Source organism: Epinephelus fuscoguttatus, linkage group LG24 (genome assembly GCF_011397635.1).
Source record: "Epinephelus fuscoguttatus linkage group LG24, E.fuscoguttatus.final_Chr_v1".
In the NCBI taxonomy this organism is placed as follows: domain Eukaryota; kingdom Metazoa; phylum Chordata; class Actinopteri; order Perciformes; family Serranidae; genus Epinephelus; species Epinephelus fuscoguttatus.
In genome coordinates, this window is record NC_064775.1 from 17,707,971 (window position 1) to 17,733,695 (window position 25,725).

Sequence of the window (25,725 nt, forward strand, 5' to 3'; positions counted from 1 at the left end):
ATGGAAGCTTTACCACCGTATCTGCCCTCTCATTGGATGACGGTCATGGAATCTTCTGTTATGATGGGCTTATTGATCCGGGGGCGTTTGAACTGTTACTTGGGGGTGTATCCCATATCACGCATAAAGCATTGGTATCGATTGCTGCACTTTCTGCTGGACCGAATGCCTCTCACTGGTGATGGATGGAGGAGGAGTGCGAGGCGGGCGGGGGTGAGGAGAGGGAGGTTTGTTAAAATAACAATTGGAAACTGCAATCCACCACATCTAGGTTTGTCTTTAGAGAACAAGGATGACTATGTAAATTTAGATCTAGTTTGAGATACTGTCAAGATGAGAAATACAACTTGTAGCTGGGTGATAATGATCAAATAAAAAGGGAAAGAGGAGAAAGAGATAATGACCATATTCCAAATCATTCAGTGAGCGACTCCCGATTCACGGCAAGAGTAAATCTCACATATTGATTCTGTGATTACAAGGCCATAAACAGTAACATGCCTCACTTAACAATGCTAAAAAGCACATTGTTCAGCGGAGCAAGTCAGCAGTCAGGGATAGAGAAGCTTTGCTGAAATGTGGACGAGGATTCTGGGCAGTTAGCTGCAGAGTGAGATCTGGGTCTGCCCGTAATTATTTTTAGATTCATTTGATGGAGGAGGTGTGGGGAGCACAGATGTGTCTGAAAGGACAATTAACGTGTGTCAGAGTGTGTTTTAGAGATGGAGGGAGACAGTTTTGAAGGAGGAGGTAGATGGATGGTGGGAAGCAGTTACGTATTCTCATCACGTTTGCTCAACAAATCAGACATCCTGGAGGAGAGTATTTTATAATATTCTCTTTGTCTGATTTATACAGGCCTCTATGTGAAAAAGGATATCAGTATTATATCAATAATGCTTTAGTGAGATAAAAATACTGTATGTAACTTCATAAGGTGACAATACATACCTATTTGTACCAGTTTCTAGCAGTGACATGGCATATATCTTTGTTTACTGTTGTCATCAAGACAAAATGACGTTCTGAGGCACTGGAAAATGAGCATTTTGCCATATTTTTCATCATTTAATAGTACGGATGTCACAAGAACCAACCCTTTGGTACCAAGGCATTGCCATAAATCTGAAAACGTGATAGTACTTGTTATTTTTCTTGCACCATCAGCACCATTGATGTAATCGGGGCTTTTCACACTGTGCATTCCAGGAGCGAGAAAAAACAAAGGGAGCAGAGACCTACATCTACTTTTCGCAGTTGAGTTGCAAAAGTCCCTGTAGTGTCCAGTATTGTTCCAACAACAAGCCAGTGCATCCTTTCCATCAGATGATGGATTGCTAGCTCACTGGGTTAGGATCTGATCAGAAGAGACGAGGGTGCCACATTCAAAATTCTTTGTAAGCTATGTCTGCAGTCTTAATTTCATAAGGAGGATGTCTACTCAACCCCGAAAGTCTTACGATGACTTTAAAATCAGGCTGTTCTGTCAGGTTTGTCTGGAACAACTGGGGAAGAAGCCAAAAACATCAGTGGACAGATGAGAGGGCCATTGAGCAACTTGATATCAGGTGCGGGTGTCAGGGGGATGTTGTCTCTGCAGGTGCAGGTATTGTCCCATGCCCTGACCATAACTACTGTAAAAATTCAATTAATAGCCCAGGCTATTTGCTTAAATCACTGAAATCAACAGGCCTATATTTGGGACAGGCCTTTAATTCATTCTCTCCTCACAAAACTGTGGCTCAGCAAAGATGGGAAATACAAACCAGTATGAATATTACTTCTTACTGTGACATCAGTCATCATAGTTTCGTCTATGTTCTTACCGACTGGCAAGTAGACAGAGGTCAGACTCCACTGCCTTTGCCTGCTTCTGCTCTTGGAAGGCACAGCGTGAAAAGCCTCTATTCTTCCAGACCTGACTGGACACCATATATGCCTACAAGTGTTCTAGTCTGCTGTTAAATGCCAAAGACGCCAACAACACGTGGAAGATGGCAACAAGTCCAGCTGCAGCGACAGCTCTGTCTTCACTTGACGAAATGTCGAAAGCGTTTATTTCCTGAGGCCTGTGTGTTTTTTTACATTTTTTGTAATGGGAAGTGTGTGAATTTACACTATGATACAAACATGATGATACAACTGGTTGCTGAGAGCATTCAACTTTAGGTCAAATGCTGTGCTCCTCACTCAGCATCAATATACCTATATATACTGTAGGTCAGTGGTTCCCAGCTGATGGGTTGTGGTCCAAAAGTGGGTCGTGGGTCCATTCTGAATGGACCGCAAGTGACTTCTGAAATTTTAAGTATAGTGAATTTCTTTTATTTTGAAGTGCTGTTTCCTGCTGTAGTGTGAATGAATAACAGAAAGCTACTTGACAGAGACAGCAAACTAGCGCGATGACATGGCCAAACACAAGTACAACACTGAATGTATTAAACTGTGTGGACATGGAACTGATGACTAAGGAGAAATCTGGACCCTGTGGCTGGACCAGTTGGGAACCAGTGCTGTAGGTTATATATTGATATATGTTCTCATGAACCCATAAAGACGAGGACTGTTGGAAGCAGATCATCAGGGACAGATAGTAAAATTTAATGTAGGTATTGAGAAACGTGGAATTTTACTGGTATCGACTACTTTTCGGTATCGTGACATGCCTATTTAATAGACTAAATGATTTATTTATAGCAAAGGTGTTTATTATGGCTGCTGCTTGCTGTGTACCTGAAGCACATGCATCGTGCTGTCATCCAGTAGATGGAACATATTTGCTCTTCCAGTCCAAACAGCCCTCGGCTGCTCGAGGCTGTGGTAACCTTGACCCTATCACTGGTTAAAGCTAACAGACATGGAATAGAGATAAATAATTGATGGCTCAAGGGGTTTGCTGAGGGCTGCTACCTTCCTTAGAGAGGAAAACAAAGAAAACAGGAGAGTGGACTGAGAGGCAGAGGGCATAAAAATGATGTCTGGATTTGTTTATGTTTGTTTTCAGGAGAGTTGCTCTAAGAAAGCAGATATATTTCACTCACCCTTCCCCCCCTCTTTAGCCATTTCAGTCCCTTTATCATAGCATCTGTGCCTCTTCCTCCAGCTTCTCTGCTTTGTCTCCTCTCTCGTGAATCTTTTCCCCACCAACCTCTCTTGCTCTCGCCTCCACTCTCTGCTCTCTATCTCTTCTTTCTGGCTATTTCTTTGCCTCATTCTTTCTCTTTGTCCGATCATCTTACACTCCTGCTTTTCAAAAGATATGCTCTGTTGAAGCCAGTTATTTTCTTCCTCATTTTTTTCTTCTTCCTCCTCCTCCTCCTCTTATTCACCACTCTCATCACTGCAATCAAGACCAACACACCCCTTCTGCTCAGACTTCCAACCCCCACCTCCTCTTGTACAGAGTGTGTTCTCGATTGAGGCAGAGCGGGCAGAGGGGGGGAGTTGGACAAACCAGCTGAGAATTGCCCCTCTAAAGGCAACGTCTACGTCAGAGAGGGACGCTGTTCACATCAGCGGATACACACTCAGACACAAAGACACCTGGCTCCAGCTTATTTGCATCCTCTCTCTCTTTCTCCCCGTCTTGCCGCCAGACTGGAGCGTAAACACACCCACGCACAAAAGGCAGCTGAATCCCGTTTTGAATCTTGATTTTTTTTGTGTGTGTATGTGTGTATTGTTGTTGTTGATGCCACACCCTGGGCTTTTTCGGGTTGTAGGGATGTTTTTGTGAGCTTATGCCACAGGTAATCGCACGCTTGATAGGAAGCACTACTTAAAGAGATGAAGAAAATCTGGTCCAAGAAGAGATTTCAGGTGAGTTTGCTCCTTTTTGAAAATAGAAAAAACAGCCTGCTTTTAATGTTTGTGTCATGAACGTTAATCCAGATTGTTTTGTGTAGAAATAAGAAGGTTTTTACATATTGGCACGTCAGGCCACACCCTTTACCTGATAATGAAAAGCAAATGTGTTGGTTTGTAACAGATAACAGTGTTAAATTAGGAATATTTTGCAGGAGATACAGTGATTACTACTTAGAAATACAATTTTATGCATTCAGTTCTGTTGGGAAAAAGCTAAAAGAGCAAAAGTATGGATAGAAGATGATGCTTGCTGTTTTCCACCTTTTGTTGTTTATTATCTGTTGATGAATTGAGGGCAAATCAGGACAACGTGACAAAGAAAGTCCGCTTAGAAAAACTGTGGTTGCCAGGTAGAAAAATGTGTTTTCGTACAGTATACGCAACAAAAATCATCTCTTCAGACGCTCATACGTAAACACTAAAAAATACATTTTAATGGCTTCAAACAGGCAAAATTTCTGCTGTTACACATTCTGTTTGTTAAATATGTATCTTGGTATTGAAGTCATGACAGTTTTGCGATAGAGTAGGTCATTCTTATAACAGGTTTCACAAATTGGGAGCAGATGAAAAGTGTGTCAGTAGGCTACACTCCATGGAGACATGAGGATCAGGGCAGCCAGTCAGAAGGGCTACAAAGTGAGCAAGGATAAAGCTGATTTCTGATGGCTCCTCTGAACGTATCAATATCAAACCCTTGAGACTTGTTCGTTAGCTCCCAGCAGCACATCTGTGAGAATAATGCTGGTAGGATTTGGATTATACCCATAGAATATTTTTTGAAGTACTTGCCAATTGCAGCCTGTTCAAAAGGATGCCAGTTGTGGCTGGCTTTTGCTGATATGATTGCCTTGAGGCTATAACAATGGAGATCACGACAACCGATGGAAGCTTCTAGCGGAGTCAAACAGCAGTTCCCACCAGGCAACAGTTAATCAAATTGCCTGACACAAAAACATTAACCAATGGGGAGTGCGCAGCAAACGCGGGGGGAAATGAGTGTGAAATGAGTCATTTCACTTCGCACTTTTGTTACTTTCGCTTTCCAGCCGCTGCAAAGCAGTGAGTCATTCTGAGGAGCTCTCCTTGGTGCTGATTGACAGACTGTCCAAGAAGCAGTTTTACCAACTGCTTTATCAGCAGGGACACTTACTGGAACATGGCCTCCAGAATTTGTCACATCTTTATCTTTTAAGAGATTCATCTTTGTTACAGATATGGCTGGGCGATGATTCCATATTATAATTTATCAACTCTCAGCAGAATCTCATCCTGATACGATCGGATTATGTATAGTTTTTCAGAAGTCTGTGGTCCAGATTGATGTTATCAAACAAAATTTGATTAAAAACTGACTTATTGAGTTACTGAAGGCTCCAAAGCATTGAATACCAATTAAATTATTTTAGACCAACTGACTGGTCGATCAAGAGAAAATAAATTGGGACTATTTATCGACAAAATAAGACATTTGACGGCGCCAGCTTTGACTGTAAGATATCAGATATGACCAGATATCATCTAGATTTTGATATTGTAAGATCGTAACTGGAGTTGATCCACTACCTTTACCGGTATCAGAAATGCCTCCAGTGCTGCCTAAAATGCTAGATTGGGTATAGGCAAATAAGCAAGTTCGATGCTACCTTATTTATTAATAAACTTTAAAAGCTCCAGAAGACCTTGACATGGTATTCTACATCAAAGTACTCTATTTACTATTTTTAAAATATGTCTGGGAGGCTGCAATCTAGAAACATACTCTCAATGGCCTCAACTTCGTCACTGTTGTACCTTTCCAGCAAGCTCTAGTACGATCATGGCCCCTTTGAGATGTTTTGTTATCCAGCATGAAACAGCAACATTTTTAGAAGCTTTATAAAACTAAATAATCTTACAATTAATCTCTTCTCTAAAAAACTAATCCCATTTATCAATGTTGATAGGAGGTTTTGTTGTTCTTAGCCATTAATTGAAGCCTGTTGAGCACAAGATGTAGCCCATGTTGCATTGGTTGAGTCTGCTGACAAATCAGAGGCTTTGTTGCTGTTGTTATTTCACTGTGTTACCAATGTTGTTTGACTTCTTGACATGGAAATGGGCTAGTAGTGTACAACTGTTAATTTTTTTGTTAGTATTATTATTTTATAAACACAAAGGCATCAGATCGGAACTCAATATCGTCTGATACGCAAGTATCAGAATTGGTGACACATGACACAATGAGACAGAGAAAGAGAGAGAGAGAGAGAGAGAGAGATGCAGGTAATGACAGTAGCTTACAACAACATTATTGAAAGTAATAATATTATAGTTATAGGCAAGCCTGAGCCAGCCCTTACTATAAGCTTTATCAAAGAGGAAAGTCTTAAGTCTAGTCTTAAATGTGATGACGGTGTCTGCCTCCCGGACCGTAACAGGAAGATGATTCCACAGGAGAGGAGCCTGATAGCTAAAGGCTCTGGCTCCTGATCTACTTTTGGAGACTTTAGGGACCACGAGTAACCCTGCGTTCTCAGAGCGCAGTGTTGTGGTGGGATAATATGGCACTATGAGCTCTCTAAGATATGACGGAGCTTGACCATTTAGAGCTTTATAAGTTAACAGTAGGATTTTAAATTCAATTCTGGATTTTACAGGGAGCCAGTGCAGAGAAGCTAAAACAGGAGAAATATGATCTCGTGTCTTAGTTCCTGTTAGTACACGTGCTGCTGCATTCTGAATTAGCTGGAGAGTTTTTAAGGACTTACTAGAGCTACCTGATAATAGAGAGTTACAGTAATCCAGCCTTGAGGTAACAAAAGCGTGGACCAATTTTTCTGCATCTTTCGGGTCAGGATAGGCCTAATTTTTGCAATATTACGCAGATGAAAAATGCAGTCCGTGAGGTTTGTTTTAAATGAGAATTAAAAGACAAATCTTGATCAAATATTACTCCGAGGTTTCTTACGGTAGTGCTAGAGGCCAGAGCAATGCCATCTAGAGAAACTATGTCATCAGATAAAGAGTCTCTGAGTTGTTTGGCGCCAAGAACAATAACTTCAGTTTTGTCTGAATTTAACATCAGGAAATCGGTGCTCATCCAAGTTTTTATGTCTTTAAGGCAGTTATGGAGTTTAGTTAATTGATTACTTTCTTCTGGCTTCATCGATAAATACAACTGAGTATCATCCGCATAACAATGGAAATTTATAGAGTGATTTCTAATGATGTTACCTAAAGGAAGCATATATAGAGTAAATAGGATTGGTCCGAGCACAGAACCTCGGAACTCCAAAACAAACTTTGGTACGTATGACGATTCATTATGAACGTGTACAAACTGAAAACGATCAGATAAATAAGATTTAAACCAGCTTAGTGCAGAACCTTTTAGGCCAATTAAGTGATCCAGTCTCTGCAGTAGAATTTGATGGTCAATTGTGTCAAACGCCGCACTAAGATCTAATAAAACAAGTACAGAGACAAGTCCTTTGTCTGAAGCAATCAGAAGGTCATTTGTAATTTTAACTAGTGCTGTCTCAGTGCTATGATGCACTCTAAATCCTGACTGAAATTCCCACAGCTGGTCTGCGACTACTTTCTCAAGGATCTTTGACATAAAGGGAAGATTAGATATTGGTCTATAGTTGGCTAACACCTCTGGATCCAGGGTGGGCTTTTTTAGTAGAGGTTTAATTACAGCTACCTTAAAAGACTGTGGTACATAGCCTGTTAATAAGGATATATTGATCAAATCTAATATATGAGTGTTAACTAAAGGAAAGACCTCCTTAAGTAGCCTAGTTGGGATGGGGTCTAAGAGACACATTGATGATTTAGATGAAGAAATCAATGCGGTCAATTCTTGAAGAGAAATTGGGGAGAAGCAATCTAAATATATATTAGGTTTTACAGCTGTGTTTGAGGTTAGATAGGTACTATCTGAGGACAGGAGGTCATGAATTTTGCCTCTAATAGTTAGAATTTTGTCATTAAAAAAGCTCATAAAATCATTACTGCTAAGGGCTAAAGGAATACAAGGCTCAATAGAGCTCTGACTCTCAGTCAGCCTGGCTACAGTGCTGAAAAGAAACCTGGGGTTGTTCTTATTGTCTTCTATTAATGCTGAGTAATAGTTTGCTCTGGCATTGCGGAGGCCCCTCTTATAAGTTTTGAGACTGTCTGTCCAGATTAAACAAGATTCTTCCAGTTTGGTTAATCGCCAATTCCTTTCAAATTTTCGTGATATTTGTTTTAACTTACGGGTTTGAGAGTTATACCAAGGAGCGAATTTTCTTTGCTTTTTTAACTTCTTTTTAAGAGGAGCTACAGAGAATTTGCATATTAGCTAAATATTTAGTTTCACCCAAAACATTTAGATTTAACATTTAGATTTAGATTTAATATTTAGATTTAACATTTATATTTATATTTAGCATTTAGATTTAACATTTAGATTTAGATTTAATATTTAGATTTAGATTTAGCATTTAGATTTAGATTTAATATTTAGCATTTAACATTTAACATTTAGGTGCCACATTTAATATTTAGATTTAACTATTTAATATATTTCTAAATTAACAAATATTGCTGTAAATGTGGTAAAAGGTGACGTTAGAAAAATCACAATACTTTTTTAAACATTGTTTGAAGCTAAATGTGGCAAAATGTTGATGTTATTTTCAGCGTGAGACACTTTACAAATGGCACCCCATAGTAATCGAGTAAAAAGAAATAAAAAGTAATCAGATAATGATCCGATAGCGAGGGATTCTGTGGAAAGACTTTTAGATTATCAATTTCAATTCCTTACGTCAGAACTAGATCGAGGGTATAGTTAAAACAGTGAGTGGGTTCATGTACACCCTGACTGAAGCCAATGGAGTCTAATAATGAGATAAACGCGGTAGCCAGGGAGTCATTATCAACGTCAACATGAATGTTAAAATCGCCTACAATAATAACTTTATCTGATTTAAGAACTAAACTGGATAAAAACTCTGAGAATTTAGATACAAATTCAGAATACGAGCCAGGAGCATGTTACACTATAACAAATAAAAGTGGCTGTGAGGTTTTCCAGGTCGGATGTAAAAGACTAAGAACGAGGCTTTCAAATGAATTATAATCTAGTTTAGGTTTAGGGCTGATTAACAGGCTAGAGTTAAAAATGGCTTCAACTCCCCCTCCTCGGCCGCTGCCTCGAGGAATGTGGGTATTATTATGACTGCGAGGAGTGGACTCATTTAGACTAACATATTCATCTGGACACAGCCAGGTTTCAGTGAGACTGAGTAAATCAATATGATTATCTGATATTAATTCGTTTACTAACACTGCTTTAGACGATAGAGACCTGATATTTAACAGTCCGCATTTAATTCTCCTGTTTTGTCTTTCTGTCACAGAAGAGGTTTTAATTTTTATGAGGTTGTTATGCACAACTCCTCTTTGTTTAATTTTAGATTTAAATAATTTAGGTGGTCGGGGACACCGTTTGTATAAAACTATGAAAACTATGGCTGGGTAACTGAACTAGAAGCTCAGAGAGGCGTATAGGACTGCGACTCTGAGTCCTGGTCTCAACTCTGGGTTGTCAGGGATTTAAATTACTAATAAAGTTTGCCAGGTTCCTAGAAATGAGAGCAGCTCCATCCAAAGTGGGATGAATGCCGTCTCTCCTAATAAGACCAGGTTTTCCCAGAAAGTTTGCCAATTATTAACGAAACCCACATCGTTTTGCTGGACACCACCTGGACAGCCAGCGATTAAATGATGACATGCGGCTAAACATGTCATCACTGGTCAGATTTGGGAGGGGTCCAGAGAAAACTACGGAGTCCGACATCGTTTTTGCATATTCACACACCGAGGCAATATTAATTTTAGTGACCTCCGATTGGCGTAACCGGGTGTCATTGATGCCGACATGAATAACAGTCTTACTGAATCTACGTTTAGCTTTAGCCAGCAGTTTTAAATTAGATTCAATGTCGCCCGCTCTGGCCCCACGGATACATTTGACTATGGTCGCTGGTGTTGCTAACTTCACGTTTCTCAGAATAGAGCTGCCAATAACCAGAGTTTTATCCTCAGCGGGTGTGTCGCTGAGTGGGGAAAAGCGGTTGGAAACGTGAACAGGCTAGTGGTGAGCCGTGGGCTTCGGCTTGAGCTGTGCTTCTGGCGAATCAGAACCCAACCTCCCGGCTGAACGGGAGTTACCGGAGGACAGTTAGCAGAGGCTAAGGCTATGCTATGTGGCTCCGCACCGGCTACAGGGGGCTGGCTAACTACCGCAGCTACTGAATGGTTTTCCATGGTGCGGAGCCGTGCTTCTAATTCACTAAGCCTCGCCTCCAACGCAGCAAATAAGCTACACTTGTTACAATTACCACTGTCGCTAAAGGAGGCAGAGGCATAACTGAACATTTGGCACACCGAGCAAGAAAGAGCAGAGGGAGAAGCCATCGCTAACTTTAAAGCTAATGTAGCTACCAAGGCTAGTAACGTGCAAACAACAGCTAAGAGATTAGCGAGAAAGTCGTATAAAGGAGGAGAGCTATAAGTGCTTAAACAGAACTAGTGTGGGTTAAGACTTGAAGTAGACGTTAAAGCAACTGAAGTGAGAAAACAGGCTACTAGAATTCACCAGAGCAGTACAGAGACGCTGTCACAGAAACACCGGAAATGACACAACTCGCTTACCGCAATATGTCAGCACGTCAGGCCATGTCATATTGAGACAGCAGTTAGCATGGCACTTGTAGGGGGTCAGTACATCTTGCGCGGAGGGATACACCGGTGAGCAACAGCTGCAGCAGGCTCTGGGACAGGTAAGCTAGGTAACTCGGTAAAAGCAAACAAAGAGACGACACGGACGATATTACTCACCCAACTGAAAGCTGTCCATCAGCTCCTGCAGGCCTGGGGCGTTTTTTCCAGTTCATCTTAGGAACATGAAAAAAAGTTTCAATCACGCCAGGATTAGTGATTGCTGCAAAGTTTTCATTCCTTGTGATGTACTCTCTGCGGCGGTTTTGCTCCTGATGATATATCTCCCCAACGATGGTAGCACCGAGGGAGTGGAGGATTCAGCCTTTCTTCTCGCCTGCTCAGCATGCAACACATGGAGTTCCTCATCTGTGTACTCCGGCTCAAACAGGTATGGCTCTGGATCTGTGTCCGCTACAAGAAACTCTTCAAAATCGCGTTCAAAGTCGTCCATTGCAGCTACTAAAATCCGGAGATATCGCTAGGCTAAATAAACAGCTGAGTTTTGTTTACAAGCTACGTCTGTGCCTGCTCACCGGTGTATCCCTCCGCAGATCACAGCTAAGGATGTACTGACCACCTATAATGCCCCCATTGCTAACCGCTGAGACCCAGCCACTGGACGTACAGACACAAAAAAGATATCGATCATGTTGTCTCAGTATGAAAATGACAGAGAAAGGGCATGACTCCCAAATGGTCAGAGTATTCTTTTATGTGAAGACACACAGTAAAGACATAACATAATCCTAACACAGCAAAGCTGTTACCTGCAGCCTTCGCTTGCAAAGCTAACGCTACTAACGTTAAGTCAGTCCAAGTAATTAGTGGAAACATGCTAACATGCTAACGTTACACACAAATTAGTAGTAAAGTAAGACCTGTTCATAAATGTCCTGGTGTAATTCCGAATTTCTTATAAACTGAGGACAACTGCCTGCTGTATATTTGTGTTCATGGTCACAATCACAGATAATTTTACATGATGCTCCTTCGTTATCCACCATGACATTAAAAGTACAACCAAGTCCTCATAGATACATCTCTGGTAAAACTGTTAGGTGTTATGTGTTCAGCAATGCCCGTTGCATACTGCTTACTCAAAGAACACTGTAAACACGGCTCCTTCTTCTGTGGTTTAATTGTTGCGGGCGAGCAGAATCGCTTCCGCCTCGGGTGCCGTATTCTGGTTTGCTGACTTCCGCTGTGTGTCAGACCCAAGTGAGGCTACGCTAAATAGCCATATAGAGAAAGGCTTTTTTTGTCGCTGTTGGGTTCAAATAAATATGCAGATCTTCAAGGGGGGGTGATACGAACTAGGGGCAGTTTTATTAATGGTAAAAAGTTCCGCACAGCTGCTTTAAATTCTTAAGGTAGCATGGACACAAACTTTTTTAAGTCAAAACAAATAGCTTCTTATCACATTTTATCATTCTTCGTTTTGGATAACATTTCTTCACACACAACGGTGATTTCTGAATGGTGACAAATCCAGCTTGTTGAAAGTCTTTACACTCTCCGCTACTTAAAGTTAAGGATGTGACAACAACAGTGCTTTGGGGTAAAAGGGACCCTTGCAGTTTGCACTCCAGTGTTTTGTGTATAACAGAATCTTTGGCTGTGTTTGCTGTTGAATAATGCATTGTACCTTGTATCTTGTTTCAGAGAACTGGGCATTCCACACGGACATTTGGCAGATTTACCCATGGTGTGTTGTCAGTATAAGCTTTACATCAATTCTATTGTAGTCTGTCCTTTTCTGTTAGTAGCCTTATGATTTTCTCAGGCCTCGTTTTCTGTTTGTTTTAGCCTCCAACAGCATGTGATTCACTTTGATTTATTCCTCTAATAACTCTTTTATATATGAAAGTTGCTGTAATAGAACATCTATATTGATATAGTGTATTTATATTTTTTTACTGCTTGACTGCTTACAAGAAGAGTGGGTTTTATTATTGTACATCCACCCCCACAAAGTAATATTTTTGTAATCACGCTGTTGATTCCCTGCATAAAATCCTTGAGTGAATAATGTGTGGCCTCAGTGGTTTATGGTATAATATTTGGCAATATTTGTGCGGTCCACGATCCAAGCCAAACCAGAGGCTCGCACGTACTCCACTCCAAATCATATTTACATTACAATACAAGCCATACGCTGTGAAATATATTCCCTCATAATTACATTGCTGAGTTGATTTCCCTCTCCTGGTGTGCAAGCTATTTAACTTCATTTGACACAGATGGGTGGATCTACATAACCCACACCCAGGAAAAGGCACACATGCTGCTAGCAATGTAATGAGTTAATGGTGATTGTTCATGTTACACTGGCTTTCTTATCATTAGGCAGACCTTCTGGAATTATCTAATCAGGATCTGACTTGATGGGAGGCGCAATGAGGTGCAACCTATTTTGTGGTTGTCGTCCTGCTCCTTCACGAGCTCTCTAACCAGTAAACATATCTGTCAGCCACCCAGCAGTTTGGCTGGTGATTTTAGACTCTAATGGGTACGAAGAGGATTGGTCGTGTGGGTGAGAGAGATGCTGGTTTCCATAGTAACGGTGCTCTCCCGTCTGCCCTCTCTTGCTGCCACTATGGAAGTGAAGTTTTCCGCTCCTGCCGAAAGCAAAGCTATGGTAAACCTGCCTTGTCTTGATTCATCTTCTGATGTTTTTTTTCCCTCTCCATCCGTCCCTCCTTGACTTCATCTGTTCACCCCGCTGATGTAATGTGATCTCAGCTGCAAAGATGTGGTTTCAGGCAGTTTGTTGTGACCCTGTTATATCTGTTTTATCTATCTCTCTTAGTCTGCTTTGTCTGCACCCATATTTGTGTCTCTATCTGCTTTTTAATGTTCCTTATTAAATCAAGATCTAAATAAAAATGGATATTGTCCCTGCACATTTTTGTGATTTGAGTTCCAGTTTTTTTGACTGTATCTCCCTTTTTTTTTATCATTCTATAAATGTTTGACATTTTCATCACGGCTGCACAGAAATATCACTGACCCTTTGAAAAGTTTACCCAGCAATCATCTCATAATTTTGTTGTAAAATGGTGATGATGTGAAAATTGGGTTAAAGGGATAAAGATCATTTTTAATACATGCTTTTCTGGCTTCATTTGGATTTTCTCAAGCCTTATTTAATTGCTTGTCTGTTTCGCTAAGAGGTACTGAATTTTAGAAAGGGTTAAGTAATGATTCTAGCAGGTGACATGGGTCAAATCAAATAAAAATAAAAGGAACAAAGTCTAACATAGGAAACTAAGCTCACCCTGCTGTTTTGTAACCCAAGTCAAACAGTTCCAGACCCAAGGAGAGAGCATCTATACATCCCCCTCCCCTCCATGTATCAGCCGTGTATTTTTATAAGCCGCAGCTGGCTTCATGTCATGCTCAAGCTTCAGCCCATTTCATTTCACTCTGGGGGCCCTCTGCGGCTTTTTCCAAGGACCCATCAAACTCTGTGCCGCTAAGCAAATCTGAAATGTCATTTTCACTGGGACTCTTGTTGTTTTCAGCCTCTTTTTCTCCTCCACCTCAATTTCTCTTTCCTGAATTTCCACCCCCTTTCTCCATCTTAACTCATCTCTGTGTTTTACTGCTCTTCATTTCAGACTCTGAGACCACAGAGGATGAGACCACAGAACCTCAGATGGAAACCAAAGAAGGGCCCGGGAGGCACCAAGACAAGGCTGGACGGAGAGGACCTTCAGGTATCTACAGTAAAATCTTGCCTACATTTGCTCTTCAAACATTTCAGCCATTTTTGTCTTTAGAAAATTGATATTTATATAGTTACAAACAGGCAACACTCACAAAAGATGATCCAGTAAAAAGTAAAGAGTCCAGAGTGCAGCCTGCACATATTCAGTAGCTCTTTAAGCCTTATTTATGAGGTGGTAGTCAATATGATTTACTGTGGCATCAACATCGCTGCCAAAAACACACTTCTACAAAATTATGATTCAATGCGGATTGATAGATTTAATGGAGGTTTGTTATCAGCTTGGCCCAAAACGTGCGTTGGATAAAATCCGATACGGCAGAATGCTTGAATCCCTCATGGTATGATGCAACAGTGTGACACACTGCCCTAGTTTCAGCAGGGAACCTGTCTCAGGTCTGGGTCTCACTGCGTGGCTCCGCAGGGAGCATACAGCCTAGAAAACTGGGACTGTTTCTGATAGATGAACGAGGTTGAAGCTAATGGCATCAATTATTTTACTGTTTTGTGTACTTTGCCAATTTAGTTCTGTGAGGATATACATGTAGAGCATTAGGCTTTTTCCCCTCCCAGCTTCTCCAGTTTGAGGCTTTGCCGCTTTTCTGTTTTTATCAGTGTAAGCTGAGTTTTTTTGCATGTTTGTTGGGTCTGACTTGGGAAAATGTGATAGGCTTTTTTTGTTATTGTCATATTGTGATATTATATTGACAATACAACTAATTAAGAAAATGATCAGCAGATAATCAGTGATAAAAACAGTTGGTAATTGCAGCCCTGTAGTTTTTTATTTTGTGTGATGTAATTCATATATATTTCTATAACTGCAGTCACAGGGTTTGGTCCATAGACTCTAAAATAATGGATGTAACCAGTGATGTCACCCATTTGTTTGTGGACTCTGATTTTGGCCGTCGCCATCTTGGTTATTTGGATACAGAAGTGACCGCATTTGGACATCTGGGTGGAGTTAACCTTAACGCTAGCTGTTAGCGTCTAGCTTCGTTAGGATGGTTCATTCATACCTGTGATTAACTGTAGTGCTAAAGCTAATTTTTGTTAGCGCAAAACAGGATTCAAACCATTAGAACAAAATGTACTTGCTGGAAAAACTGAACATCCCATCAACCATCCCTGGTTCCCAACCTTTCCCCATTTTTATTTTGTGCAGAACTTTGATGTTCTCCCTGTGTCAGCGTGGGTTTTCCCCAGGTACTCCGGCTTCTTCCCACAGTCCAAAGACATGCAGGTTAATTGGTGACTCTAAATTGTCCGTAGGTGTGAATGTGAGTGTGAATGGTTGTCTGTCTCTATGTGTCAGCCCTGTGATAGTCTGGTGACCTGTCCAGGGTGTACCCTGCCTCTCGCCCGATGTCAGCTGTGATAGACTCCAGCCCCCTCGCAACACTCAACGGGATAAGCCATCACAGAAAATGAATGAATGAATCTAAAACAATAAATTAAACTTTAAATGTAACAATTTCATTTCATTTTTTTTACTGAAATGAATGAAATGCTGAGATTTAGGCCAACTAGACATAATAGTAATAATAATTTCTTCACCCATTTAAATCAAGAAGGCCTCATGACCCTCTGTGAAACTTTGGCGACCACTTGTGAGGGTCAGGACCCCCAGGTCGGGAGCCAGTGCCTTTAAGGGTCTTAAGTACAACCAAATGCCCAACAAAATGTTTTAGGCTAAAAGTAAACTGTAACCAAAATGTTACAGTTGACTTTCGTAAACGGAAATAGCAACAACCACAGCTACGCCGATACTCTGTGAATATGGGGTTCTGTGATGGAGCCCATCTGTCACACAAATTGGCCCCGCCCTTAATTAGGCATCATTTTAAGCCCTAATATCATTTAAACTTCTGAGTCATATAAAAATTCACTTCAGTTTGTGTTTATTTCTGCTGGGAAGTTGGTCATTTTAACATAAGCGTCTATGGGAATTGTGACTTGATTTTGGCACTTTGGCGTTGGCTTCATTTTTCAGTCCCAGAGCTTGCTGCTTAGTTTTGTTACACAAGCACAGTCTTTCATTCATTCCTTTGAAGTCCATGTTGCTCCTAAATCAGGAAAGACTTTCATGTCAGTGTGAGTTTGAGCTGACTCCAGCAGATTTGTAGGTCAAAGTTCACTGCTGCTGACATTTTGAATTTTCTGCCAACAGAGGCAAATAATGTGTCTGATATTGTTTGTATGTGTCCCACCAACCCATTTACTTTAAAAAGACTGCTACTGTTTAATATTTCTTCTTCGGTTGAGGCCAAATCTGATTAAGTCCACAGACTGCACGTCATATTTAAGGGGGCAAAGAAAAGTTGATTCACTCAGTCATGAGCTCTTAATGCAAATGTCTAAAATGCGAATGTAAAAGTGATTTCCTTAAGTGGCATGTATTACCCAATTATAACCTAATGAGTCTTTTCCTGTCAGCATTGACATGTCAAATGAATTCCTGAAAGAGTATTTACTCATTTGCTAAAGTGGTGCTGGTGGGCTGGCGTCACAGAACCTGCATGCCCTCAGCACCCGTTCCTAACCGGGCAACAGGATGTCTGAATATAGATCCGAAATATTGACACCCTTCTCCTCTACCAGAGAGACATTTTATATTCTTCCCTCGCTTGTACACAGTGTTTGCACTTTCTAAGCTTTCGTGTTGGCGGGCTGACTACGCCCTCATCACGTCCCTCCAGAGACAAGCAACAAAAAAAATAAAAAATAGAAAGAGAATATCAAATGAGGGAGGGATGAGGTGATACATCATTTGTTCTCTTCAAGGAACAGATTCTAGTTGCCTCAGCTGCATACAAAAACTCCAATGCTTGCTTGTTAAACAACAGCAGGATGCATTTCCTTTCTAAGTGATGCATTTCTGAGGAAGATTCAGCTTTGTGTCACTCCAGGCGGACATTGTTTATATCCAGCGAGCATGTATGAGACAAGACTTTTGTGAGATCTCCATTAGTGTCAAAACACGGCACTTAAAGCGCGATGTGCCTTCAAATGAAAATGAAAGCTTCTGCAACACCTCGCAGAGAAATGAAAACACAATTTTCAAGCTCAAGGCCTTGAAGTGTATTTTCCCTCAGTGCCCCCTCTTTCTTATTTCCCTTTAAGAGGAACTGATATAGTTTATTTTCTGATCGTGGCGCTGACTCAGTATCATTTGTGATTGCAGCAGGACTCAGTTGTTTTATATCCCCGACACTATCACTGTTTCAAGGTTTCCGTCGTTAACGTAAGATGCTGACTGCTCTTTCTTTTCGCTGCCAAAGCATTCCTGTCTCCGTTGCTCATCACTAAAATGTCAATCATTACCAGATTTGCGATGGGGGAGGATCTTTTTAAGTGGTGCACGCTCCACAACGTAGCCCTCGCCCGTTCTGTTTCATTTCCTGTTCTCAGGCAATCGATAGGCTCTTTATCCGTCTTACCCTTTTTTTATGCTTAATGATGTTCCTGCGCTCTCTTTGACGTCAGTATCATTTTCTACCAGCTCAGGATTCTTGCTCTTTGTATTACTGAATCTCTCAGTTAATGAATTAATCTTTTTACATGCTTTTTTTATTTTGCATATGCAAGGTATAACATGCATAATACAGCAATTGAAAGAATATATAACCCGTGATTATCCATGCTTTCTAATACATTTTATGCTTTGAAATTTAAAGTCTAGAAATTGAAGTGCCAGAGAGTAAGGGTGTTCCAATAATAGTCAGTTCACAAAAGGTTCAGTATTAAACCAAAATGGACTAATAAGTTTAATCCATCAGTTAATTAAAAAACTGACCTTTCAGTTAACACTATTGAAACACTCAGTTTTCTCTGCCTGGTTTTCAAGTTGATGAGGTACATTTTTGTCGGGATGAGTCTGGTGATATTCTAAACCAACCAAGAACTGATCCCACTATCCAAGCACTGCCTGTGTAGCCACACTGCTGCACCTCGTGACATGTTCCTTAATTACAAACAAAGGCACTGTAGTTTATTTTGAGTCAATCCCACATACACTGCCCGGGTGCTGTAATTACTCACTAGACCACCAAATGTGTATTAATCCACAGCTTAATTTAGTCCCCAACAATGCACTATTTAGAGTAACCGATGGACTCTAGTGTTGTCTGCGCTGTGTTGATTTAAAGAGGCCCAGACTGTGGATATCTACAACAACTCTGACAGCAAGAGGTAAAAACAAAATCCTCTGTTAATTACGACTATATAACTCAAGCCACTGCACAAATTAAGTGACACAGGAATATGTAAGCATTAAATGAACTTAGAAACATAGCCTAACAGCGCTAAAACACAGAAATTACTATGAGAGCAATGTTACTTAACTCTCCCATGGAGTACAACAGCAGAAAGGGGAGAGGCAACCCCTTTATAAGTGGGGTACAAACATTTGACTTTGCCACACATATTACTGCTGTATTGACCCTGTTACATTATTTCTGTTTGAGGACAGACGAGTAGGCACTGTTCATCAACTTATATGACATATTTATGAATATGACAGCAGCAATAGTTAAAGGTTTCCACGGCAACGAGTAAAACAGTCTCGAGGGCTGTCTATCAGCTGCTTGCAGTGTCTGTCCTTGCAGACTTTACATGGTGACAATAAAAATGTCACACTATGTACAACAGAAGTCTGCGAGGGCTCAGTCATAGGGTGGACATTTGGATAGAGCCAATAACTACATACAGGACCCCAAGATGGCGCCCATTTCAGTCTAACAGAATTGCTCACCTGGCGCATACGGCAAAAAAGTTTCTAGCTTCCAGGTTTACCTCTGAGGTTTTGGCCCATTTAGGATGTCAGTGTTCTTCCCCTTGGCTCCACCCATGAGTACCTGCTCAGCTCATAGACTTTACATTATGATGACATCACAGGTTTTTATATTGCTTTTCTCAGCTCGAGGAAAGTTTTACAAATTGAAACCTCCATGGATCAAAACTTTATAATAGAGTCCAAATTAAGCTTCTGCAGTTTGAGGTGTCCTGTCAACAGTTTTACAGACCTCTCTTTTATAAATGTGGTCTATGGAGAAAATGATAAAAGTTAAGATAGGTCATATTACGGTCTAACATATTTTTGGTCTTTTCTCTTTCTCTTTTCTCTCTAGGTGAGGGAGGTGGGATGATGGACTATAACCCAGATGCTTCAGATCGCAGGGCCACCCTCCCTGGCGCCTATGACCCTGTAGTGGAGCGAGAGCTCCGCGCTCTGGGCTCCCGCCCTCCAGGACCCCATTTGGACCCCACAAACACTGCCAGGCAAGCCCTCGGTGGGGCTCCCGCCGAGGGGGCCCCCCCTGTCCGTCACCTGGGTGTGGAACCGCTGATCCGGGCTTCTCACGCTAACCTGGCCCGGCCTGTTCAGGGGTCAGAGGAAAGTGTTTCTGTAGGCAGCGACTACTATGGGAGCATGTTCAGCCTCTACAGAGGGAGGACATTTTCGATGCCATTATAGCACATGGCATTTTGTTTTAGGATTCAACTAAAAAATAAAAAAGACTGGCCACAAACTCCAAATTGCAAAGACTCTAAAGACAAGACGATACATCCTCCATAGACCCAACTCGCAAAAATTGTACTCCATCTGTTACAAGTCACAAAAGTTATTCATTTAATTTACTCTACTTTTTTCATGCAGTGTTGTTACCTCCCATTTTTATTTTGATGTCACACTTTCCTTCGACTCAGTGTTTTTCTTGCTGTGAGTGTGGTTTGGTTTCAATCTAACAATGATTACAGGACTTACAAAATATCATTGTTAATATTTCTTATAGCCATTAGAGAGCTCACAATGGTACAATCTGCTAATATGTATTATTCAGCACTTCTGAAAACTGTGATTACTCTTTTTAGCCACTGCATGTTTTCTAGAGCAGCCCCTCACTTTTGGATTAACACCATATCTTTATAAGTTTGCTGTGGCATGCATGGGTTGCTGGCTTTGATCCGAGCTAATATAAGCATGAATGTTCTCACAAATTTATAATCATGTGATTCACAGGTTCTTTTTAGGCATGTTTTTGTATTTAAAGTTGAAGCGGGGGATTTTTTCTGGCATTTTGTAAGAGTTCAAGTTGTAAAGCTGCAATTTTGTTGCTACAACATGCCTACAATACCCAGTTATTACTGTTTTAGGGTGTCTTCCACTTCACCACAGCTAGATTAAGTTTTTAAGAATGTGTGAAATCTTACATGTGGGCAATTTTACTTCTACTCCTTTCTCTGCCATTTCATTTTACACTGTCTGATGTGTTGCTCTCTGAAAATGAGACACAAAAAGCACAGACAAAACACAAGGAACTCAAAGACAAAATGACACAAATGGACCTGATCCTTTATTACTCTTCCAACGTCTACAGCAGCTGCACTAGAACTCTCATTTCACACCTCCATTTCCCCTTAATCCTCACCCCTCTAGGACTCAAACTGCTGACGAATCACAGGGGCTCTCCTCCCGTGTCCCCCTGTCTTCTCCCCAGCCACCTCCCAGGACACACAAAAACACCACCCCAGACCAAGACCCGGATAACACCAAACCGTCAGATCCCCAATCCTCTAAGACAGACCACGCGTCAGGTGTTAACAGCGTTGTCATGACACCCAAGCTAGCTCGTGCAGGGCCAAAAATCTTTAACAAAGTCCTCGCTTTTGAGGAGCGAAGGGCCAGTGTGGATCCGCCAGGAGGAGTAGGATCCGTATCGGGATCTAGATTGGGACGAGCAGTTTCCTGTGACTCAGACGACAGCGGAAAAAAGACAGGAGGCCCAAGCAAAGATGAGGAGCGCATCCTGCAGGGCGCAGCCCAGAAGCGAGCAGCGTTCAAGCAACGGGCTTCTTCTTTAGAGGACAAGACGAGCTACTCCCAGAAGGTCCAGAGCTACCAGAGCAAGTTTGCAGAAGAGCTCCAGAGGATCAAGAAACTTGTGGGGAAACCAAGCTTGAAGAAGGCGTATTCCACTGAGCAGCTATCGCAGAAAGAGAGGCTGACCACTGGGAAATTAGAGCCCATTCCTCCCCAAGTGGTTAAAAAGTTGGAGGCAAGGGAGCGAGCCCTAGAGGACAGAAAAGTTGCAGAGAGAGATGGGGAAGGCAGACTGCAGATTTCTCTACAGGCCCATGGCAAAGGTCTGGGGAATCGAAGTAACAACCCTGAAAAGAGTAAGATGACACAGCCAGATTCACAGGGGAAACCAGTGGATAGCTCATCACGAGGAAGCATAGGGAAAATCTCTGTTACCATGGAGACGGCACCAGTTCACCAGTTACCAGGGCAACCATTGCCAACAGCCACAAGGACAAGCCTCGCCAGGTTTGGAGAAGATTTTCTTTACTGATCAATTTGTGTGCTTTTTAAATCATAAATATGGCTGTCTTGTGTATTTTTCATTGTAAGATCTGTCAACAAATCTGGGCACATAAATTCAAATTCATTTTGCACAACTTGAAATGTAATATTGCATTGCATAACAGTTTTCTTGTCTTTGCACACAGGGAAACCCTACAAAGCTCTCCAGCAGCTGAAACAGACGCAGTTGTTGTCATGTCTGAAAAATCATCATCTCCCGTCAGAGATCTGGGGACGTATTCAAAAAGGGAGATAAAGATGGACAGTAGATCACCAAGCCCAAATGGGAAGAGAGTATCTCCAATAACTGTGAGGGAACCGGGGTCCCAGTACCCACCCAAGCCCCCCCGGCTCACCCCATCACCCACTCCTTCCATCAGCCCTCTCCAGAAGAGGAGGAAGGCGGAGGCCGGGCGGACTTCTCCAGCTTTGAAAGTGAACATTCCCACCATCCTGGTGGAGGATGAACCCATGGAGACAGAATGTGCTGCAGACAGGAGCAACGAGAGAAGCAGAAGGAGAGAGGGGAAAGTTCGCAAGAGCAAGAAAGGCCGCTCTGTTCAACCCAGCTCTCCAGAGGAAGGTAGGACATATTTAATGATGACTGGAGATAAAGGTCTTGGTAAAATGTAAATTAGGCCAAAACAAACAACAGCTACCAGAGATGAATGCCAATGCATATCTGCTCCCTTACTGGCCTCAAGTTGCTGGCTCTGAAAATACTTGGACTGAACCAACGTCAATGAAAAAAACCCAGTCTCTCAAAACAAAATCAAAGTCTTTTGTCTTTTGGGTTTAGCTTTTTGATTTTGGGGGTGATAGAGAATATTTTGGGCTATGTTTGACTTGATTAGGTCTCTCTGGCAATTTCACACAACAGTGATCACTGCTTGCATGGCCAGCCTGGACTGGACTGAAGTCGGAGTGCCATATTCAAAATATCCCTTCAGAAATCTTCTTTGCAGAAAGTATGTCCATGTTTTTCTGGATGTGGTGAACCCAGCTTATGAACCAACTTCCTTTAAGTACTGTATGTAAAGCGGTACTTTGGCTCTATTAGCTTAAGTAAGTGGTTCTCAACCTCCTGCAGGATTAATTTAAGAGGCTATGGGATGAATAACTAATTACAGAATAGGATAAACTTTTTGTGTTGTTGTTGTTGTTGTTGTTGTTGCTAAATACCTAATACACATACATTATTTAGGTCTGTCCAATTTAAGATTATATAAATTAAACACAAAACTTGAATGTTTGTGATGAGAAAAAATTAATTATTTTCTAAGAGTGAAAGAAGATGAATTTAATCGAATGTGGAAAATATTGATTAGGTTTAGGGATAAAGACTTCAGCACTGTATAATTTAATTAACAAATAAGCAAATAGTGACCTCCATTTTACAGTTGTAAGTTTGGATTTTTTGGCTGTGTTTGTACTTGTGTATGTACAAAGGCAATAATACCAGCCCCTAAAGTCCTGTAAGATGATATTCTCATGCATCTGTGTCGGCGCTCGCCATGGCTGAAGGCGACATGTTTTTGGGTCTGTCTGTTAGTCTCTCCATCTGTCCATTCTTGCAAAGACAATATCTCAAGAACACCATTATGGAATTTCTTCAAATTTGGTACAAAATCCAGTTCAACTTAACAATAAACTGATTAGACTTTGGTAGGCAAAGATCAAGGTCACTTTGACCTTGTCAGTCTCATTCTCCTGAATGCGATATCTCAAGAATAGTTTGAGGGAATTTCTTTAACTTTGGCATTAACGTCCACTTTAAGAATGAGCTGATTAGAATTTTGTGGTTTAAGGTCAAAGGTCAAGGTCACTGACCTCACAAAACATGTTTTGGGCCATCACTCAAGAATTGGCCCTTCTCTGAGCCCTGCCCCCTGATGTAGACTGGCCAATCATAGTGTTGCATCGGGCCAGCTCAGACCAGGGTCCAACAACAACATGGCTGTGCTCCATTGACTTTAATGTAATCGTTTCAGATTGCCCGGGGCAGTGTATTAATGATATTCATTACCTGGAGAGGTTGGAAGGAGATAGAACAAATAAACACAATAGCACTAAAACAGCCAGTACAGAGTGATCACTTCAAACGCATAAAAATGTAGATATGGATCTAAAACTTAACAAAAAAAGTAGTACAGGCATCTATTATATTGTCCACTATGGAAAATGAATCCAATACACAGACTTGCCTCAGGGCTCAGACTCATTGATAGAACTCATTTCACATGGGGACCCAAAAAAAGAAAGTAGCCCATTACTAATTTTGGGGCCTGACCCATTTATGAAAGCGGTTAACAGGACACAGGCAGTTAAAACTGACCTGTTGTTTTCAGGGGGCTCGTCCGATGACTCCTACTTGTCTGCTGATGAAGAGTCAGCTGAGGGCCCGAGGTTTGAGAGGCCTCTTGTGGACACCACCGGATGCAGCGGCTCGGAGGTCACGCTGAAATGTATTGTCACTGGGAGCCCGTCCCCTACAGGTACAACTGAGAACATGCTGAACAAAGTGTTGATTTGTTTTTTGCCTCTATCTTGTTTCCTTGTACGGAAGCTGAGAATGGCCATGCTCATTTCCTCTTACTACATATGTTGTTTATCAGAGATCAGGAGTGCCATGCCAGCATGCATAGATGGCGCCTTGACAACTGTAGCAACTGATTTAAGCTGACAGTGTCACATCAAGGCGTACCCCTCACTGATCAATACATCAGACTGCACTTTAATCAATAAAGCGGGCAGAAGTTGTCTCTCTGTTATGTTGTGTTCACACCAAACTCGAATTTTCATGTCATGTTACTTGCGCAAGTTTGAACGCTACAATATTTTGTGTTGACTCGCTTGATATGCCTGAATAACTCACATCATACACACATGGAATCACTCGCGAATAAAATTGAAAAAAGGAATTGCACTACTTGCTTAATGAATGGCTGCTTAATTTGCGCCATTCGTGTCACATCCATTGCGCCGTCCGGTGGGAATTTGCCCCTAATCGCGTCTTTACATTGACTTTACATGTCAATCAATCAATCAGTTTTATTTATTGATGTAATTTATTGAAGTAATGTAATTCACTCTCGCAAATTATTTTATTTAATCATTAATTAGACATAACATTCAGATCAATTCTTGTCCTTTAAGGTAAAGACTAGCCTGGCTGCAACTTCACAGGCAACAAAAGCCATTTTCTCCTGATAATTATCTTATCTAAAGAAACTGGCCATTTGTTTTCTTGTTTTGATAACTTGAGATACACAATAATTAAGTCATGACCCTGAGATAATGGCATAACCTGGGGATCATGGCGTTCTCGGCTTCCACAATTTTGTATGTGTTTGCTATATTTATGCTTTTTTGTATATTTTTATTTCTTTTTGAAAATTAGAAATAAAAATTGTAAAAAAAACAAGTTTAAACAGTCAATATTACAAAGTCCTAGGTAAGTAAGTTTTTTAAGATGTTGCAGCAATAATGATTGTAGCTGACAAAAGCTAATTAGCTGAGAAATGTTTTATAGTTTTATGAATAGTTTTTTGTGATAATCCACTGTTTTGCATTTTTTAATTACTATTTTCACATATGTAATCACAGTGTTGTTTGCAACCTCTTTTTTCTCTCTTTTCTTGCTTTTAGTTTTATAGTTAAACAAACCATGGCAGTAGTATAAAAGTGGGAACAGAATTTCTAGTACAAAAATATAGAAAATATTCAGCAAGTCAAAAATCAAAAATACCCTTAGAGGTGGTTCATCATACATGTATAGAAGGGTATCGTTCTATTTAAAACAATAAAAACAACATAAATGAATAGTTGTTTACAATAACTTGTGGGTAGAAACCCCCCACAGTGTAAAATGAAATGGTGCTGAGCACGTCTCAATTGGTTAGCTTTTTGACACCTAAAAACCATCTTACTTAAAAAACATATATATAACCCCTACCTCTGCATGCCTGTCGCCAGACTCCCTCTGCACCTTCACTTGACC

General features: G+C 41.0%; 1 protein-coding gene across 6 annotated transcripts in view; it reads left to right on the forward strand.

Annotated features, from left to right (window-relative positions):
• The window catches only part of spega (striated muscle enriched protein kinase a), a 90,501-nt gene that overhangs the window by 19,453 nt on the left and 45,323 nt on the right, over positions 1-25,725 (forward strand). For 2 of the 6 annotated variants that reach the window (XM_049570263.1, XM_049570266.1), the window contains 5 exons: positions 14,247-14,345; positions 19,489-19,639; positions 20,799-21,689; positions 21,872-22,308; positions 24,074-24,220. In XM_049570263.1, coding sequence (XP_049426220.1) covers positions 14,247-14,345; positions 19,489-19,639; positions 20,799-21,689; positions 21,872-22,308; positions 24,074-24,220 — 1,725 coding nt within the window. Of the gene's footprint in view, positions 1-3,356; positions 3,820-11,815; positions 11,997-12,288; positions 12,332-13,096; positions 13,265-14,246; positions 14,346-19,488; positions 19,640-20,798; positions 21,690-21,871; positions 22,309-24,073; positions 24,221-25,725 lie in introns of those variants that run through there. The other 4 variants (XM_049570265.1, XM_049570264.1, XM_049570267.1 and 1 more) reach the window with 4 other exon arrangements.